The following is a 22,344-nucleotide window of genomic DNA, read 5'->3' as shown; positions in this document are numbered from 1 at the left end:
AAAATTTATGATAAAGTGATGATCAGCTGTTATAATTGTCAACCACCACAGGTATACATGTATACAACATCTACAGTTCAATCTCATCACCACCTTTTATCAGCATTGATTTTAAGCTCTATTGCCAATAACATGTCATGTAAGCTAATTACATGTAATACTATACACACTGATTTGTCTTAAGAAGGTGAAATAAAGGTTGACAGAAATAAGTTTACAAGAATATTATATTATATATATATAAATCAAGGACAGAGCAGTTGTTTACAAGAATACTGAACAATGTTGTTTCTGTCATGTGAATCATGCTGAATTTTCTAAATGCATATTATTTCAACTAAAAGTCTATGTGTTAATTTGATTGGTCTATAAATTTTCTTGCATTAATATAAGTTCAGACAGTTGCATCAACATTTTTAGTGTGCACAAGATTTTTGAATACATGTACAAGGAATTTAAACATTGCTTTATATAGTATTAGTCCTAGACAGGTGTTTGTTCAGGTCAACTTATTTATGAATAATACAGAAAATAATTATTGAATATTAGACCTAATCAGATAAAAGTAAAGAGTAGTGTCACATATGTCAACAAGAAAATTAGATAAGGCCACCCTGGCTTAATGTAAACTGTCACTAATATTTGAATAGAAGTACAATTTAAACAATTATTATACATACAAAATGACATGTTAAACGTTTAAAATTCACTTAAATTACTGTTTGTATATAAGTGGTTTGTTTAGGTCCTGGTTTAAAAAAGTTTGCTGTAAGACTTACATTTTATATATGATTTGCAAAGAGGGGCATACATGTACTTCATTCTTTTTTAAGTGAAAATAAAATATTGTTAAATTTTACCCTCAAGGTATTGGTTGCTTTTTTGCATTGGATCATTTGAATCAGTGCAATCAAATATTACATGATTTATCAAGTCATTGCAAAAATTGATAAATCATACCTCAGTTGTTTACAAATATCATCTGACATTAGAAATTTATAAACGACTTGAAAGTACCATTAATATCAAACCAAAAGCCATCAAATTCAATGTTACTCTTTGCTTCAGTACATTAACACATTACATTGAGTTTTACATGAAGGTCAACACTTTGCATTCATTCATTCTAGAAGTAATATAACCAATTAAACTGATGTAGTTATAATGAGTTAAACACAGTTAGGCAGAAGATGCACTATACAGATAGATACCCACGCTTACATTAGATCAAAGTTGATCGCAGCAATTCAACTTTTTATCAATTAAAGACCAAATTAAAACTCATTAACAAATTATTCATCTCAGCATGTGATGTTTGAAAGAAAGATGTCTTGCAAGACATACAAAAAGAATTCTAGTACGGAATCAGGAAGCATATGGTTTATATGCAAGAACAATTTTACCAATGAAGTTGCTTGTAACAGTAGGAAAACATATTTGTCAGTAGACTTGAGAATGGAAATGGGGAATATGTCATAGAGACAACAACCTAGTCAAAGAGCAGATTGGTCTTCCAAATGCTTTTTTTTTATACTGAATATCTTATTGGTGTTATGTTATTATTGATTATGGTTTTGCTTTTGTATGAATCCTTATTGGTTTTACTCATTGTTGAAGGACAAGGTTGACTTGTATGTTGTGGAGAATTATCTCATTGGCAATCATACCACATCTACTTATTTTTATAGTTGAGATTTTAGTCCCTGTTCTGTAAATATAATCCCTTTTCAAAATGTTATGTAAATTGAAAACGACCACAGTACTGAAGTGCCATTTATCTCTGCAGGTGTCTGTATAATAGCTCACACTTATTAAGGTATACATGTACATGTATATTTATAGAGGTAAATTTTACTGAATTATTATGTAAGAAAACTTGCATTATCTTAAATTTACAACAAAAACAACTATAAATGTATATTGTATTAATCATTTTATTTTACCTGAACATTATCATCATAGACATCTACAAATGTATATAAATTTCAAAGATATCAGTGGTGGATCCAATGGGGGGTTACGGGTTGGACCCCCCTTGTTTTGGACGATCAATGCATTTGAATGGGAACATATGGTTGGAATTTAGTTTGCAATTGTACAGCCCATGCATGTAGCCAGTCATTTAGTTCCCCAAACCCTGAGTATGTATATACATGTTCATACATTTATATGGAAGGTGATGCTCCTTTACCATGTAAAAATGTATACATACACATGTATATACTTGGAGCATGACTAGTTACACTGTATGTTGCTGAACTATGTGGACAAAACAATTGTCAAAATATAAAATTCTTCATATAATTTTCTATTTTCAGATTATATGAAGAACCCTGAATGTGCTGAATATAAATATTTAGGTGGTGCTACTGTATATTCTCACGATAAACAATACACAGAATATTATGAACATAAGATCTCATGTCGAATGACTTTTAAAGCAGAAAATGAAGACTGGAAACTTGTGTTACGTTTTATCAGTCTAGATATTCCTGACAGGACAGATAGAATTTGTAATGATGCTGTTTATGTTTTTGACAGTGATCAGATTTTACTTCCATTTGTAAGTATTACAGCTTCAAGTATGTACATTGTATGGGTATTAATAGAAGATACAAAAAAATAAAATAAAAAATCGAAAAGAACCATGCAAACAAACAAGACAGAACATATATCTTCTTGTGAAAATTTTGGAAGACAATGTCAGATTAATCTCCCCTTTCAATCAAAAATATAACAGTGCTATAGGAGGCCATCATGGGTCTTCAACATAGAGAGAAAGTCCTGCACTGGGAGGCAAACAATGGGTAGGTGTCGTTCTGTAGAAGTAGAATGAAGAGCAGGGAAATTTGGACTGCATTTTGAAAATGGATATGTTGGACAGGAACAAAAAGCCTGTCTTTCAACAGCCATCAAAGGAGACCCTAGAGACACAGCTGCTACAAAAGTTCTCTGCTGTGCTGCGGCATTCTCACTTATTAACACAGAGCATTGCTATAACATCTTCTTTCCAACTGGACATGGTTGACTATTTATACATCATGGCACAATACTACATACAGAAGACCCACTGATGCAAGTTTACTGCTGGGAAAAGTCCAGGGATGACCACATTTCTATACCCCAAGTCGTTTTCAACCTTTGGGTAAACTAAGAGTTTAAAAAAGTAGTTATAAGAGGAATAATAAACAAAGGACATAAGCAAACACATCATTTCTGTATTTAGTATAAGATAATCTTTAAATCGTACATTATATTTTTTTCTTCTTTCTTTTTTCTATTTGTCCCTATGTTAACTGAAATTGACCATCATTGACCATTCATGAACATTTATACATTTTAAATATGCATACATTATTTGTCTATGGCAGGACACTTTTGAAAAACTTTAAACTAAGTTAAAGTGTTGTACTTTTTTCAGAAAGAATAATTTTGTTTAAGAAAATAAATATGGATTCATATTGGCTAAATGGCAATTTAAATAAATTTTTCTCTCCCTATTTATTGAATAAAATGTCTTTTAGAAAGATGACAATTATCTTTTGATTATTAATCTCGTATTTTTATTCATCTTACCAAGCCTTTTATAAATGAAATATGAACTTTTGTATGCTATTTGAGTTGTAAATTATACAGTGCAGTATGTGACAGGCGCTTGAGTAAACAGCTTATAAGTGTTGGTTTTATTTTTTATCTTTTATTCCAGACGTTAACTTGTCAAGCGGTGACAGCAAACTCTTGATATCGCCAATTATTGACACCGTTATTGACTTTTATGTAAACTTATAGAAGGTGACCTAGCACACAAAACTTCTTTCTTGTTGTGTGTTCGTTTTACATTAAAAAAAAGAATAGGGAATCTTTAAATTTGTCATTGAAAATAAAAGTTTCAATTGGGTGAAGGGGGTGTTCTTTCAATTTAAAACCAAACTTTATGTTATAAATGCTGACTCCATATCAGTTTAGAAAAAATTTATTGTTGTTTGGAATATTTTAGGAAGAGATTTTACACTGATCAACTTATTATTTAACACATATTTTTTCCAATTTCTAATTGTGGAATAGTGAGAATATTCTTATGTTGTATTGTTAGTACTCCTCTGTCCCAGTTTTGGGGAGGGTTATGCACTAACAAACTAGTTGAACCCTGCCACACTCGTGTCTGTCCCAAGTCAGACATTGTCATTTTGAGGTTGTATTTTGCTGCTGTATATAAACATTTGTTTTTGTTCTTTATTTTTAACCTAAATTGAGTGTGATGTGTCTCATCCAGGCTATATTTACCTCAATCAGTTACCTTATTTTTTCATGCTTTTTGAAAAGGCTAAAAATAAGTTTTGCATTAATTTTTCATAAAGAAATTATTGTAATACATTAATATTAATGATTTGCTACCTGTTAATCAGTGTTGTATTTTCATGTATTGTACAACATCAGCAAAGCAGCAAACTTTGTTTGTTCCCTTTAGAATAACCTTTGCAAGGATTGACAATTTTGAACAATTAACTTTTCAGTCGCCATAACTGTATATTTTGCAACATGCAGCAAGGCAGCATACATTGTATGTGTCTCAGTATGAATAAAAAAAAGCAATTTTTATTTAGAAGTTTTTCAAGACTTAAGGGATCATGTCTTGCAAACAAATTAGTGACCTTTACAATGAAGTGTTTTGAAATCTGGCATGTTTAGAGAAGAACTACCATCATTTTTCACTTTGTTTAATAGTCCTGTTAGCTAAGACAGACAGTATATATGCAGATTAGATAAACTTGAGAAATATGCACTAGCTTCACACGATAAAACATAATTTTTAAAATGATTAGACTCATTTGTTGTAAAATCTGACATTTTTTGTTTAAAAAAACTTATTAAACTTCTAAATGATAAGGTATAGCATGTGGATTTAGCTTGTAACCTGCTACAAAAGGTGCATGCCAAAGTAAGAAAACATGATTTCATGTTGTGTAGCTAACTGTGAGGTCATTAGGTATCAATATAAAACACACCATCTGCCAGTAGTTTTACATATTTTATTGCCAGCTGAAGGATATATGTTGAAGAGGAAGTAGTGGAATTGTTCAAGAAGGACAATAAACTTTCTGCATGCACACTTTAAAAGTATATACATAAAATGCTGTGTTGAAGACCCATTGGTGGCCTTCGGCTGCTCTTTGGTCACTCACTCAGGTTGTTGTCCTTGACACATTCCTCATTTCTATTCTCAATATTATTTTACTAACTAGCTAAAGGAAGACTTTGCTCTTTTCACTTGCATATCAGTACCTATTTAAGCAAAAGTTGAATCTACAATGGCCATATGTAGGTTGCACTGGCATTAAATAGGTAATGAGATTTCCCATGCATGATAGAAACTGCTTTACACTTTTCCTCTTTTACTATGAAGTTTCATAAAACAATCCATATGCACTGTTCATCTACTCGAGAATGTTCAAACAGTCAAACCAAAACATTTTGAAAGCCAGGGATGAATTAATTTGTAAAAATGTTAGGTGGTATATGACCAAACCGGACATCAAATTTGAATAAATTAATTTAGTGAAAGTCAACCTGCCATCTGATTTGGCCACTTTCCTATTTTTTGTCAATTCGTTTGAAAGAATTTGGGAGCCTTGAGCTCTTGGAATAAAAGGGTTGCATTTTATTTTGTTGTTGTTCAAACTTTAAAGTGTTTCATGTTTTGTTGTACTGAAAAATGATTTCAAAATCTTTTTGCAGAGATTCCTTATAACAAAATATTCACAGTTAATTGCCTTATTAATGTCATATTATTACATTATTTGCCAGTTATTTATGATTGGGAACATGTTAATGTATTGTTTCAAGATACCTGAAATTAGTTTGATAAATATATTGTCCAGCAAGCTCAAGTGGCCTGATACTATACCTTCTTTCATGCTATTTAAATGTATAGGAATCTCTAGGCTGAGGGTACACAAACACTTTTGTACATCTATAAATGTTTGCTTCAAGTATTTGTATGATAACATGTAGAGTTTATTGTTTTTTTCTGAATGTTGATACATACATCATTAGACATCACATATTCACAACAAATAATGGTACACTCATTAGCAAAAGTAGTCAAAACATTTATATGATTGTGTATACAATTTATATGTATATATGTATATGCGAACTCAACAACTATTACAAAAGAAAATTAAATGAAAAAAAAACTTAAAATATTAGAAATATCGTTTTCACTAGAAAGCTACACGTATGTAAATTAAAAATTTAGAGATGATAATGTGTAAATGCAAATTAATGCATATGTAATTGTGTTATTTTTTGCATGTTTCCTTTAATATATTTATTTTTCTTTGTAAATCTATGATAACTCATTAAATAAAACCAACATTTTACTTTTATCAGTTCTCTGACTGTTATATAACTATAAGCGTTTTGTTTTTTCCAGGCTGAAGCTGGAGGAAACTTTGGTTTATGTGGGAATGAAGTACCAACAGAACCTATGCAGTCCAGTGGACCATTTATAACAGTTCATTTCAGGTTAGTAGGCACAGAGAAAGTAAACATAAAAATTCTCACATGAATTCCACCTCATATGAGCTTTTGAGTTTACTATGACATCCATTTTCACTTAACTGGTACACATTTTTGTCGAGCCTTCGACTTAAATCGAAAAAGCGAGACTAAGCGATCCTACATTCCGGCGGATTTGTCGGCGGCGGCGGCGTCCACAAATATTCACTCTGTGGTTAAATTTTTGAAATTTTAATAACTTTCTTAAACTATACTGGATTTCTACCAAACTTGGACAGTAGCTTGTTTATGATCATAAGATAGTATCCAGAAGTAAATTTTGTAAAAATAAAATTCCATTTTTACCGTATTTTACTTATAAATGGACTTAGTTTTTTCTGCAGGGAAACATAACATTCACTCTGTGGTTAAAGTTTTTAGAATTTTAGTCACTTTCTTAAACTATCCTGGGTTTGTACCAAACTTAGACAGAAGCTTGTTTATGATCATAAGATAGTATCCAGAAGTTAATTTTGTAAAAATAAAATTCCATTTTTTCCGTATTTTACTTATAAATGGACTTAGTTTTTCTGCATGGAAACATTACATTCACTCTGTGGTTGAAGTTTTTAAAATTTTAATAACTTTCTTAAATTATCCTGGGTTTGTACCAAACTTGGACAGAAGCTTATTTATGATCATACGATAGTATCCAGAAGAAGATTTTGTAAAAAGATAACTCCATTTTTTTCTGTATTTGACTTAAAATGGACTTAGATTTTCTTCCAGTTAACATTACATACAGTCTGCAGTTAAAGTTTTCAAAACATTTATTAGATTTATTAACTATCCTAGATTTTTACCAAACTTGGACAGAAGCTTCTTACAATCATAAGATAGTATCAAGAGGAATATTTTTATTGATTTTTTTCCTCATTTTGGTTGAGCCTGCGATTTAAAGCAAAAGTAGGCGAGACACTGGGTTCCGTGGAACCCTTACAAATTTTTATTTAGGGGCCAGCTGATGCCCACCTATGGATGCAGGATGTTCTCCCTGCATTGAAGACCCATTAATGGCATGTGGGTGTCATCTGCTCTTTTGTCAGGTTGTTGTCTCTTTGACATAATTCCCCATTTCCATTCTCAATTTTATTTATAAGTGAAACTCACATATGCTGATTTCATTTGAGTTTCACATGAATTTGATGAGTATGAATTATTAGTTTTATATCCATTGAAGTTTATTTTATTATCAGTAGACATAGGCTTAGTATAAATTGCAAACTGACTGTGTGTACTATGTAGGTAACACTATTGTTGAAAGTCAGTACCAGACTGTTGGTGCCAAACATGCTGCTTAAAGTATTCTTTAATGGAAATAACATGAAAATATGCATTATTTAATGTGTTCTAACCCAACAAAATAATGCATTGTAAAATATGTACAAATTGGCATAGAATCTTAAGTGCTGCTTTGAATCATTATTAATAATTTGTAAAAATTTGAAAGAAATTGAAAATGTAATGTCCTTTAATCTTCATATATTTTTTTGTTGTTAAATAATATGCAATATGCAGAAATTCATTGTTTTTTAATTTCAATTTGCCAGATGGTTTATTTTTGCTTTGAAAATTTAATTGAAAAACCTTAGACAAAAACTTGATAGGAAGACACATTTTAAAGACCTTGAGTATTAAATTTCTTTTGTTTTTAAAGATAGTAGAATAAAATGTTCAATAACTGTCACTTGTAGTTAGTCTTATCAACAGAATGTTATCTAGAGTGCATATTATTTGACATATAAAAATATGTGAAGATTAAGATGGGAATCTATTTTTTCTTGCTATCACCAGAAAACCAGAAAAAGATGATTTATGATATTTTTAATGCCATCATCATGGTATTGGCAGACAAGATTTTTGAGAATGGAATTAAGTGAATCCTCTTACAGATTGTTCTGATCTTGTCAGTTGATATTTTACGGGAAACTTATGTTCTTCCTGCTGCGCCCCTTACAGATTACATAAACCTTAATGCATACTAATTATAAGAATGCCTTTATCTTCACTGGCAATCTTTTGCAATCTTTTGCTGCAGATTTCAGTTGGGTATTATATGTCATCACCTGTATTTTTGTCATCACTTAGTTATGATCTTTCAGCATGCCCACCCATTGATAAGTAAGCAAAGTGCCAATCTTTATAAAATCAAAAAAATGGAAGATTATTAATAATAATTTTGATACTGTTTAATGTAAAGTGATAGAGAAATCTCTCATCCTGAGTTTAAAGTATTTGTATATTAACTTTTCAGTGGTTAAAATCATAAACATTGTATTATAGGCAACATACCAAAAATCCTCTTGGTTGTTCTAGTAGAGGATTATCTGCCCCTGTTTTCTGATTCTTCTAAAAAAAAAATTGAAAAGAGTTCATGATGGCATTATGTAACCCCAAAGACCTAAATTATAATCAGATAGATATTTCAAACCAAATCAAATATTTTATTGGATACAGCACATACATGGTAGGATAAATATGACATTTTGTAATCTAAGAGTATTTTATAGTTTTAATGTTACCACAAAGGAAAATGTGGAAAATCTTATTCAGTGGGGGATCCAAGCAGGAGGGTTCCAGGGGTTGGACCCCCCCTTTTGTTTTGGATGAACAATACATTCCAATGGCAGCATATAGTTGGAACCCCCCTTTTTACCCTGGGTTGGGAACTTTCCTTTTTAAAATGACTGGATCTGCCCCTGTTATTGCTACTATTGGTTTTTCCATTTAGAGTTTGAGAAAGAAGCTTATAAGGCTAAACTTTGAAATGAATATATTCAACAGATTACTAGCATTAACTGACCAAGATCAGACAAGAGAATCAGAATTGATATTCATAATATTCTGATATTCTCCAAAGTACATAAGCTACAAGTTTTGTTAATGATGTAAAGTAAGCAGTAGATAATAACAAGTAAATTAATTGTGACTTGTGACTAATTCTCCATGTGACATTAAGCTTGTTACAGACTTTGCTGTCATAAATTCTTCAGTAATTTGTGGTGACTTATGGCTGTCAGACTGCGGTAATGATAATCATTTTGATGGCAGATAAATTAGCAGTATAACAAGAAATCTCAATTCTTACTACTAATACTGTCAGGGTGGTATGTCGGTCTTAGTATACTTATATACTGAGTCAGTATAAGTTGACACTGACAGCTATGTAAGTATGGGAAGTGATGAATTATTAGCTAAATTTAAGTTTAGCCTTGGCTACTGTTTATATGTATTTGATTGCAGAAGTTATTTACATAGTTGGACTTAATTTTGAAGTAAAATGGCATTTAAGAATTTATAAATTTGTCTGTTGTTTCTCTCAAATTTTACTTTCGTCGAATATATCTGTTGTATAGTAAATTTTTACCGTAAGTAAAAGTAAAAGTTGATATAATTGTTGATATAATTGTAAAATTTTCTTTACTTTTCTTGAGTATGTATCTGGTATTTGAAAGAATGAAAACAAAGTTTGTAAAAGAGCAAGAATTTAAAATCTCAGAAGATTTTAAAATTAGATACTAATGAAATCATGTTGCAATACTGGAAACATAATGAGAAAGAATACTATTAAAAAATGCTGGAAATATTTGTAAAACAAAGAATGTTGAACTGTTAACCTGCCACTCTAGATTTATAAACTTTGACTCAGTTCTGTGGTTGGGTTAAGTTCTTATTCTATAAAGGGATATTATATTGATAAATGGCTAACCCATCGATCAGTAATAAATGACCCAGAATGAAAAACTTAATGTGTTAAAGTCATGCAACATTTAATATAAATAGCAATACATGATATTAAGATCATCATTAATTAGATGGCATCACACCTCAGTGTGGCTTAGTGTATGGAAACGGATGGCTCGTATTTGTTTTACTGTCATTTGTATAAAAAAATAATTTGAGTAGACCTTGATTTCGCCCATTAATTGTGATCTGATAATGAGAATAAGGTGAAAATGTTTGTTTTTGTCATTAGGATATTGGGATAAATATATTCTTGTATAAATGAATTAGTGATTCTAGAAGATAAACTAGAAAAACAAGTCATGTATGTGTTCTTCACATGAAAGCCATTACTGTTAAAATACGAAAAAGCAAAGATAATTAAAGCTGTATGTAAAAGTAAAAGTGAGGTCTACATGAAAGAGACAGCAACAACACAACAAAAAACACACCTAAGTGTCCATATACAATTGGCACGTTTCTAAACTATTTTGTCAACCTTTTAATTGCCCTGAAATAAGAAATCTTGAAATAAACTTTACAACTCTTTAAAAAAAGCATACAAAAGAATAAAAAAATTAAGTTTTAATAGAAATTTTATGGGTGCTCTGCCCTAAAATACAACTAAAGCATTATTGACAGTATTGAGGCCCGTTTGGGTACTTTAAAAATAAATAGAAAAAATGTTTTCTGTACAGGTGCTACAAATCAAAACGTTGATCAAACATCTGATATCTATTACCAGCTATAGTATAACATCAAATGTTACTTAGCTGTTTATGACTGACAGACCTTTTAACCCATCATCACACTAGACAACATCATCATCACCTTATACTGCTGATGAAAGTAAAGACAATTATATTAGTAGATGTGATAACAGCCACCATTAAAGTCAATCTGGTGATACAATAAATAAATAATTTTATTACTGTCGTTTAATGGTGCATTTTATAGATATGTAACTCCCAAGTAGTGCTTAATAAAATTGAGCCATAAACAAGGGGTCTGAAGCATGAATCATAGCAGCTTCAGTGGCTGGTAACATCTACCTTTTCTGATAATCAGATTGTAGGTGTACATGTCCTTGTAGATAAATTTGATTACACAAATTTGGTGCTTACCAATTGAATAATTTGAAAACATGACAGTTGATCTAAGTTTTGTCCAAGACTGGTCAAATGTCAATAGGGGTACAACTTCTCATCACATTTCTGTTTAACAATAACAAGACATTAGACATACAGAATTGTACAAACTGTGTACAAAGTATTGGTACCGCTTGTCTCCCCCTTAAACTGAGAATTGTACAAACTGTGTTCAAAGTATCGGTACCGCTTGTCTCCCCCTTAAACTGAGAATTGTACAAACTGTGTACAAAGTATTGGTACCGCTTGTCTCCCCCTAAAACTGAGAATTGTACTAACTGTGTACAAAGTATTGGTACCACTTGTCTCCCCCTAAAACTGAAAAATATTCCTAGCATGTACTTCTAGAAAAAAAAGTGGCATCCTCAAAATAATTATAGCACCACAGAAACAAATTATAGCGTCTTGGTGTGTTGATGCTAATTAATGGCCAGGGGAGATCACTGTGTATGTAACATTCTGTTCCCCACCAGTTTTGTGACAGAACATACAGGTTATCCATGCTATTCCATCAATCATTATGAAATCAAACATTTGTCCCCAATCTTTTCCTTTTGCCTGAAGTTACTTTACATCAAACATTTGTTCCAAATCTTTTCCTTTCGCCTGAAGATAATATAGTTTACCTGAATATTGATACAGTAGTGTCAAATGATGACATAATTATAGGTCAAATTTGGTCACAAACTGATTGACTGAATTATTGTGGAATTCTGGTTTTACAACTTTATTGAACGCATTTATATTCTTTTTGCCAACATGTAATTATGTGTTTTAGATAATTATTTATTTGACTAGAAAAGGGTCACATGTTTGTTTTACATTGATTTGTTTTGAACATTGTTTTTCCATAAACTGTAATAATCTGTGGTTGGTTAGGAAAATGTACAAATTCATAAGTTTGTAACTGTATGATGATACAAAAAACTTGCAAAGTGTTCCCAGGTATTACATGTAATGTTGTGAAAACATCAGGCAAATAGGAGAATAATCTGTCCTTTACTTCTTCTATAGTTAAAACACTAATTGTTAATTTCATGATTTCTTGTAAAAAAAGTACAAAGAAAAACGAAGAAAAAAAAAGAAAAATCTAGACAAGGAAGTAACGTGAAAGTATACATTAAATTGGTCAGGCTAAATTAAGAAAAAAAGGATAAAATTCAATGTGAAGAATCTGAGACTACTATAACAGTAGTCTCAGGAAGAATAGAGGAAAGGCTTTGCCTTCTACAAAAATTAATGAATGGTCTTCTTTATAAATAGTATCTTCTATGTCTAACTGATCTCCATCTTGATGTCATTAATTTATTATGACTAAATACTCATTATAGTAATGGGCAAAATAGTGAGGCAAATTTTTGTACATGAAAAATTCAACAGATTAATGGTGATGCATCTTTGATGAAGCTATTTATGTTTGCTTTGAACAAGGTTATATAAGTAAGCAACATGTTCGTAGGATCATTTGTACTGAAAAGGAGATTGCATTGACCTATTTTTGTTGAATTTGTAAGAATCTCTTAAATTTTTTTCTTCAGTTTTCCGGTCTATAAAATCATACCTTTAATTTATGTTCTTCGATGATTGTTTCCCCTACAGGGTTAATGCATGGTTGTGCTTTCTTATATTGATTAAGATGCATCTTTTTAAATTTTAATTTTCATGTTACTCTATATAAACCCCAGAGTCATTCTTCAAATTTCATCATCAGCTCCCTCTAAGTCATCCCCATTTCATAAGATATCTATTCCATGTACACTTTATCTTACACACACTCTTCCCAACTTCAATCTGTATAAAAGACTATCTCTAAATGAAATTCAGTGCTGTGAATTCATTATTATTTGTAGGATAACAATTTTCATGGATTTTGTGGGTGACCCAGGAATAAAAATTCCAATAAACAAAGAATAACAAATTTTCTAAAAAAATTGTAGACTTTGGCAAAACCACCAAATAAAAAATAAATGAAAATGCAATTCTCTCATTCCACAAAAAATTGGTACCCATATGCATGAAAAAAATGAATCCACAGTATTATAAAATGATGCAAGAATATTTTTATTTCTCATTGTTTATAGAAAATTCACATGATGCAACAAGTTTTAACATGTTTAATGTGTTGTCTTATCAAGTGATCTCCTGAAGATGACAAATTCAACGTTCAGTAGAGATCAATGCTTCATTAACCTGGAATCTTCATCAAGTCATTACGATCTAAGATGTGAGAAATAAATGGAAGAGATAAGACAAAAAGAGGTTTATATTTACCATTTATGGCATAAATTTTAAACCAATTTTCTTGTACCTGTCAAATTTATCAGTCAAAGCTGTTTCAAAATTATTTTTTTTCAATTGGTTTTTGACAAAACAGCTTGATTCAGATAACTTAACATAAGATTTACATATTCTCAGCTGATCAACTTGAGCATCTGGCTTTTTTCAGATATATTCTTTAGAATTGACCGCTGCACAGGAAGTTGCCAAACAGGAATGGTTTCTGGTGTAACATTTCAAGAATTGTTTCAAAAGTGTGATTAATAGACTACACAGTGACACAATCATATATCATGATACATAGGTTTATATTAAGTCTTTTTTATCAGCAAGATTATGTTTTATGACAAGTTGCCCTGAAAAGCAATATCTCATTTCCTGTGAAAAATCTTGTAAAATCGGCAACTTGAGAAAAACAACATCAGATTTTTTTCTCTTCATACTTTTTGATGGAGATAAATGAAACTACAGAATGTTTGATGTTTTTCTTAATTAAGTTTGTCTTTGAAATCAGTCTTTATTGATTGTGTAAATTGTGCTAAGTAAGCAGTATTTTAAATATGTTAAAAAAAAACATTCCTTGCAATAAAAATGGGTGCAGGGTTAGATGCCAAATATGAATTTGAATATATTTCAAATTATTTACCAATTCATCTCAATTGCAATATAAGCAAATTAACCTCTCAATCTCATGAAAGTATGCAACTTTATAGAAAGTACAGCAACCATAGTACCATACATTGTTATAAGAGTTTTATACTGAAAGAGACCTATACTTGTCATGTCTGGCTCCTTTATAGCTGATTTTATCATATATTTAGTACAAAATACAGCTATTTTGTATATCTAATAAAGGTTCTTTTTTCCAGTCTGTATCACCTACCCTGTATCGCATATCCTGTATCGCATGGCTAAACCCGTATCGCATACCCCGTATCGCATGGTAAAACCCGTATCGCATACCTTTTTTTTTTTTTTTTTTTTTTAAACTTAAGTCAGTTTTTTTGGGGGTTTTTTTGCTGAAGAATTTTTTTTCTATTAAAATTTTTTTTTTTTTTTAAATTAAAAAAAAAAAAAAAAAAAAAAAATATTAAAAAAAAATTAAAAAAAAACTAGGTCAATTTTTTAATGACGTCATTGTTTGGTATGTAACGTCACGAACATCAAGTTTTTACAACAATTTTTTTGGCACACTAAATGCAACTATAAAAAATACAAAACACTCAATAATACAATAATAAACAAAATATTTTCAAAACAACAGATTGTAAGGTAACCTAGGTGCTTCGTATAAATAATTGAGCAGTTATGTTAAAGCTTTGAAACAAGACAAAAGCAGAACTGAAGGTAACCCAGTGCTATGGATCAGAAAACAGTTCATATAATATAAAACTCTTCTGTTGAAATATATGATAAAGCGTATAATACATGGCAAAATCCGTATCACATGCCGTATCACCCTCGACCAATATCATCCCTCTGGCCTAAGGGCCCTCGGGCTGATATTGATGTCTCGGGATGATACGACATATGATACGGATTTTGCCATGTATTATTCTCTATGTATAGTATTGGTATTGTGGTAACATTTAGTTGCTTAAATCGAGGCTTATGCATCCAATATTGGTTTCCTATGTAATATTTATTCACAGCATTGTCCTTCGTCATGTATACCCATTTCCTATCACAGGGATTCATATACATGTACTCTGTTTACTGGTATTATTAAGGGGGGATGAATCATGACATATTAGTCTAACTCTTATATATGAGGTAAACTTGCCTATATTTGACTTTGGTGATCATTGATCTGTTTTCCAACTGCTCTGTCGGTCTGACCTGGGATAGTCTTCATACCTATGTATAGAGGGACCCAGAAAATTGGATTATCACACATTATTTCCTCTAGTAGGTGATTTGGAGGTCTAGCAATTCTGTGTTAAATATGTTTTCTTCAGAAATTTTCCATGTTGAGTTATGGAGAAAAAAAAATGTTGAAGAAAAAGATATTCAATAGCATCTTTCAAGGAAGCATCTTTTTTTCTGACTTTTCTTGTTGATGATTTAAAAAAAATCTTTTTTTCTGACTTTTCGTGTTGATGATTTAAAAAAAATCTTTTTTTTTTTCAATAAATGTTATAATGGTTCCCTAAGGAATGTTTAAAATGTTGATTATTTAAATCCTTTTAATTGTTTTATTTTATATTTCAGAACTGATTCAAAAGGACCTAGAGGGACAGGGTTTAAATTTATTGTTACAGCATTTAGTGAAGGTAGGTGTTGTTGTTAACAGAACACTCATTCTAAGGATCACACATACATGTATTTTATGCCCTTACAGTTTTGATACACACTTAAAAAAACTTTCACAAGAATTTTTAGTGTGCACTCTGTAATTTGTCTTCTGTCTTAATGTCTACAATTTTTGCGCTATTGCTAGGAAAATCTCCAAATGAATCAATCCAAACTCATGCATAAGACTTTTTTAATTTTGAAGAGGTGAGTGTAGAAATTCTTATGTTGATTTAATTAGAAGAGAAGTATACATTGGTAGTAAAGGAGGTGGTATCAGGGCTTAAGCTAGGCCCAAAAAAAAAATATATATGTCTGTTTACAGTTACCCGACCACCCCTATTGTGAGTGCCGACCCTAAGCCATTTTATTTTCTGTCATTAAGTGAAAAATAAACTGAAATCGTGTTAAAAGTGAAGATAGTGTTGCCTGATACATCCCAATGTTCATAATCATGAGTATGATAGCTGTTTAAAGGAAATACGCGACTTGTGTGATGAAATTATAAACATTTTGCCACCCTTTTTTTCCAATCAATAACAAAGGGAAATAATCCAATCATAAAAAATACGGGTAAACTCTGATGATGGACAACTTGACTCTCAGCTAGGACGGACTGCACAACTCAAAATCATAGCGAAAAAAAAAAAAAATGGAAATACTGACCTACCTACCCTATTTATGTTGATGATGTTACCTTAAGGTGGTATGGGAGTCTAAAATAAAAATGATAGAATTTGTTCATACTTTGCCAAAATGTAGTATCTATTGATACATGTTAAAAAATATTATAAAAATGATAGGTCACCGTGCATTTTTTCAAACTACGGGTCGTGACAAAATGACACATTTTGTATGGATTATACAGGAAAAAACACCATTTTGTGAATAGAAACTAAACGAAATGATAGAATTGTAAAATAAATTAGGAAAATATAGCTTTCAAACAATGCTTTGATAATATCAAAAGAAAATATAGGGTCACCGTACATTTTTCCCGGCTAAAATACAAAGTAGGAAAATTCCATGAACAATCTAACAGAAAATGCACTATTTTAGAGTTACCTCCCCTTAAAATGACAATTTCAAAATATTTAAAAACAACTAAAAATAATCTACACCTGTACATATATTTATATTTATAAGTTATATTCTTATAAATTGGATCTTTTAAATGTAAAAACACATGAAATATCTGCATTCTTGAATTAAATTTTGCTAATTTGATTGAAAGTATGGACCTTAGATTCTCTGTTTTTTACAATCCAAGATGGTGAAAGACACCCATACCACCTTAAACAGACATATATTTTTTTGGGGCCTAGTAGGCGACTTGGTCAACAAAGTTGCTGTCCTGTTTTTCACTTCCTGTGCCTGACCGTCAAAAGCAAAGTCAAAAGCGAAATCTAGTAGCCCTGTTGTTCAGGATACTTGCTTTCAGTTGCTTTTGTCATCAGCAATATTCAATATTTACCATGTCGATGAACAGCAATTTTTCATTTAAGAGATCTGGTGGTATAATATATTTTACTGCTTACAGTAATACAGTTAAAATAATAAACTTATCAACATTGTTTTTAAGCTTCATTTTACTGTACGGCTTTGGTCTCAAGTTCTACATTGTTTGATCTTCAAAGTAAAATAAGGAAATCCTGAAATACGTACTGATAGTAATAAACATAATAAAAGTGGGAGAACATTACACATCCAATAATGAAATTTATCTTCTATTTTCATGATGGCAATGTTTTATTATTAGAAAAGCCCACTTTACTGATATCTTGTGAATTTTAATAGACTGTTTATAAGGTAGATGGTTGACTTCATAATGCATTACAGGTGACTATAAAGAAATTCATTACCAGAAATACAATAAAATCAGTTAATTATGGAACACAGAACATAACATGTTAATTAAACACTTTCACATTTAACCCTCATTTCAAATAATGTTTACTACTAAAAAGAACATTTGCTGGGGGTAAAATGTTTTCAGATGTTCATCAATCTTATGATGATAGAGAAGCTTTGCTGCAGTGCTTTAGTTCTCTTTTCATTCATTGAAACTTTGAGTTGTGCACTACATTATGACAGTTCAATAGAGTACTTGGAAAAGTTCAAAGTGTTGAAATTTTAAAGAGGAAAAACTGTGCTAAAAAAATGCCCTAAAACACCCAAAAATCAAATGTAAAGAAGAGATATGTCAATGGAGACAGACTGAAAAGAACCAAAAGATTGGGAGAAAATGAAAAGAGAAAAAATAATTGTATTATAAGAGCCCTGAAAGCCATCTTTGTTTCACAGTTTTAGCTGGTCATGTCACTCTTGAAAGCGTTACAGTTTAGGTGTATATTGCTTATTTTATATGTAAAAACAAGATTTCTCATTAAAGACTTAAAAAAAATAAAGTTCAGTCTTATAATACATTTCAACATTAACTTGTTGTAATTTCATCAATATTTGAAAACATTCTCCCCCCCCCCTTCCCCCCCTCCAAAAAAAAATGTTATAAAGTCACCTGTAAGAAATATACCCTAGAATTTTTGGAAACTTTTGAAAAAGAGTGATATTTATTAATGTGGTAACGTTTTTTTTTTTATGAGAGGCATCATAAGGAGTAATTGGAAATGAAATATTGATGATACACTTGTTATAAATAAATCTCCAGGTCTAATTGTAGATTGAGCTTTCCCTTTACCAGTATATAGTAGGTACTTATTTCACACCTGCTGTTACAAGCATCTCCTGAATCAGAAAGTAATGAAAAACTAATTGGTCTCTAGACTTCACATTGATTAAATGCAATCTTTCTCATATCCATTGTCCATCATCATAATAATCTAATCTTTCTTTTATCCTTTTGTACCATCAAGTAATGACCATTCCATTAATTATTAATAGTCAGTTTTATTGTTTTTCCGTGATATAACAGTATATAGATATAAATTGGATCAGGAGGCTATCCATGAAAGGTGTCTCCATTGTTTTATATCATTAACTTGAAGCCCAGAATGCAATTTCCCCCCAGAAATATATGCAGCGAAATGTTTTAAAATTCTTAAAAATAAAATTACTTTCAGCTTGACAACAGGAATTTTTTCCTATTTGTCCAAATCTGACAGTTCTTGAATCCTCAAGTTATAAATCTCATTTAAGATTTGTCTACAATTTTCCATATTCTTTCAATCTTTCATAAGATTGACATTTACTAGACAAATTGAATTGTTTCAAGTTTCTTTGAAGTGAAGTTGTAAATTTCAAATATACAATTGAAAAAAAATCTATATTTAAGAGCAATTTAAGTTTGTTGTATAAAAACAAACTAGTTTTGGTTTTATTGAGTAAATCCAAATTGTTAAAAGAATTGTTTTGTTCTTCAATATTATATATATGGAATGGGAAAATAATTCTGGTTTTATAAGAAATTAAAGAATCCAAAATCTATACAAAACCATTAGAACTTTAACAATATATCTATTTATATTACAGATTCAAATCCCTGGATATATTGTATCTATAGCCTCTTTCTATCAGAGAAGTCAGGCATGCTGCAGACTTAATGTCATTAATTAAGTAGATAATTGGGAGAAAATTGCTTGGTTTTATATTGTCTTTTGTTTTCATGTAAAGAATTAGCTCTGGTCCGTAATAAATGTCCCTGAGCGACTGTAAATCTAACGTTAATCAGGCCTTGTCTTATACGGTCAGGCCTTGTCTTATATGGTCAGACACTGTTTGATAGAGTTTTAATCCTAGATGTAGATGTTTCCCTTAAATAGGTCTGTCTCAATGTAATGAGAAACATTCACCGACACAAAAAAAAGTTAAATGAACAGCTCTATATGTAAGAATGGATTTTCTCAGACTAATAAATCATCACATTTCAACTTAGACAAAAAGATTTCACTTTGTAGGCTTATTCTTTGTTTAAAAGTACAAATGAAACAATCCTGTGATTTTATCATAATTTTCTCACAACAGTTGTTATTTCAAAGTCGGTGAAATGAAATGGGATTTTTTTTCTTATCAGAAATTCATTTTGGTGCTTTTATATCATTTCATACGAATCCTATGCAGATAACCTTAATGTTAGATTCCTAAATTTATAATTTATAATTACACAATTTTATCAGATCTTTGGATAACTTGTACTTTTTGAAAAGAAGAGCAAGGTAAAAATCGTTATTTTTAAAAATAAAAAGAAACAGTTTTTGGTGTAAGAAACATTCTTGCACATGAAATCTGTTTAGGTCTTATTAAAAACGTTTGATGAAATATCTGAACCTTTCTGACCCTTTGCATGTTTTCAAGGATTTGAAGTATTGACAATCTGTCATTCAGACATCCAAGATATACATATATATATTGAAGTATTGTCAAGATATACCAAGGAACATGTCCTGATCTGTATAATGTCATGGTTTTGTCTGATGGGAATAATTATACCAATAATGAATATTCTTTGATCAGATGATTCCCAATCTTGTCTGTCAGTAGACTCAGTACTGTCAGAAAGAGTAAAAGACTTCAAACAATCAGAAAAATAGGTTGTAATCTTCTACTAGAGATTTTTGAGTTGAAACAGTCAGAAAAAAATCGTGATAATCTTCTACCGTAGATTTTAGAGTGCAATGAAAGGACATGCAGTAGAACTACATAGTTATTACCTGTTAAAGACCATACCTTGACCTATAATGGTTTACTTTTACAAATTGTGACTTGGATGGAACATTTTCTCATTCGAATTCATACCACATCTTCCAATATCTATGAATTCTTGGTTTTACAGTACAATATACCTAATAAGAAAAGGAGATAAAGATTTGAATATTGACATTTTCTTGTTGGTTTTGTCTTTTGAATTGTTTTACATTTTGCATGTATGGTCCTTTAGCAGCTTATTATATGGTATGGGTTTGAATGCTATCCTGTACCATATAGCTGTGTAACCCTTGTCTGTAATGGACTCTTGTTGATAGACGTGTAATATCAAACAGACTCAGGAGTCTGATCAAAGTCAGTGGTTGTCTTTTACATTTGTCCTTTAGGAAGTCTGATGAACGATCTTTGATGACAGAGTTGTTTTGATTTCTAGTGTCTTTGGTACTTGGAGACTAAGTAAGTTTGTCCACTTGACTCATGATACAAAAGGTTATTTCATGCTTTCTAGTTTCTTTTGAATCTGCAGTAATTTAAATGCTAATCTGATGTATTTTATTTGGGGGAAAAGATCTAAAGGAAAGGGATATGTAAACCTTTGTAGGGTTTGTTGTTTTAATTTTCTAGCATCTGTCATTCTCTACTTAGGATACCTTTGATTCAGTATTTGATCTGCCTACCTTAGAGTGATTGTTTGTTTGTGTTGAAGTTTTTTTGCATACAAAACTTAACATGTTTACAGAAGTTATTATACAAGTTTATGATTCATTTGCAATTCTTTGATAAATTGACAGTTGATAGTTTTATTCTTTGAGGGTTTTAGTAATACAATATAGGTTAAAAGATTCTCACTAAAACCATCAATTTATCAAGAGAATTGCCTACAGCTTCCGACCAAAAAGAAAATCAGTAATTGAAAGCCATGTTATAAGAGCTGATTCATTTCTCTACTAATACCTAATTGAGATATACTTCAAATGACTTTCTTCACTCTAGATTTAAGAATCTCAGTTTTTTTTCCCTAATTAAGCCATACAAAAGAAAAGATCTATTTTATAAACTAATTGTATAGAAAAACATCACTGATTCCATTTCTTGTCAATTGAGTGGTTGAATTTTGATCATTAGTAAAGTGTGACTTTGCTGTAGTGAGGAAAACAACCTTAAATCATTTGTAAATGTTAAAATAGTTTAATTTTGGTCATTTGTAAAGTGTGACTTTGCTGTTGTGAGAAATCAACCTTAGCTGTTAATGGTTAAATTGTGATGATTACTGAAGTGTTAATTTGCTCTTCCTAGAAATCAACATTAGGGATTAATTGATATTAAATTTCTATTGACATTTCTAACAGATTATAATTGTGGTTGGCTAGTAGGGGGAAATAATTGAGAGTTTATTCAAAAATGGGATGTTTCTTTTGAGTTATAAGTCAAATCATATTTAAAAAAGGACTCTCTTGTTTTGTTTTCCAAAGTTATTTTTAATGATGGTTTTTCAAAAAAACAACTCGACAAAATATCAGTTGCTGTAACTCCTAACTTATTTATGGCAATATATATACAAAGTGATCAAAACCATCTAAATAACTGTCACTTTATCAATAGATTGCAAATTGTAAAATGTATGTAAAAGAGATCAAAGATCTATGTGTACTAAGAATATTGAAACTGGACTGAGTAAAGA

The 22,344-nt window shown here is 30.6% G+C and overlaps 1 protein-coding gene across 1 annotated transcript in view; it reads left to right on the top strand.

Moving 5' to 3' along the window:
• The window catches only part of LOC134720910 (uncharacterized), a 58,935-nt gene that overhangs the window by 4,489 nt on the left and 32,102 nt on the right, over positions 1-22,344 (top strand). The window contains exons 2-4 of the mRNA XM_063583475.1: positions 2,319-2,563; positions 6,437-6,528; positions 15,921-15,982. Of these exons, the coding sequence (XP_063439545.1) occupies positions 2,319-2,563; positions 6,437-6,528; positions 15,921-15,982 (399 nt within the window). The remainder of the gene's footprint in view (positions 1-2,318; positions 2,564-6,436; positions 6,529-15,920; positions 15,983-22,344) is intronic.

This window comes from Mytilus trossulus, chromosome 6 (assembly GCF_036588685.1).
Source record: "Mytilus trossulus isolate FHL-02 chromosome 6, PNRI_Mtr1.1.1.hap1, whole genome shotgun sequence".
NCBI classification, from domain to species: Eukaryota; Metazoa; Mollusca; class Bivalvia; order Mytilida; family Mytilidae; genus Mytilus; species Mytilus trossulus.
Note: the sequence above shows the minus strand (reverse complement) of the source record. Positions and strands in the feature narration are given on the sequence as shown.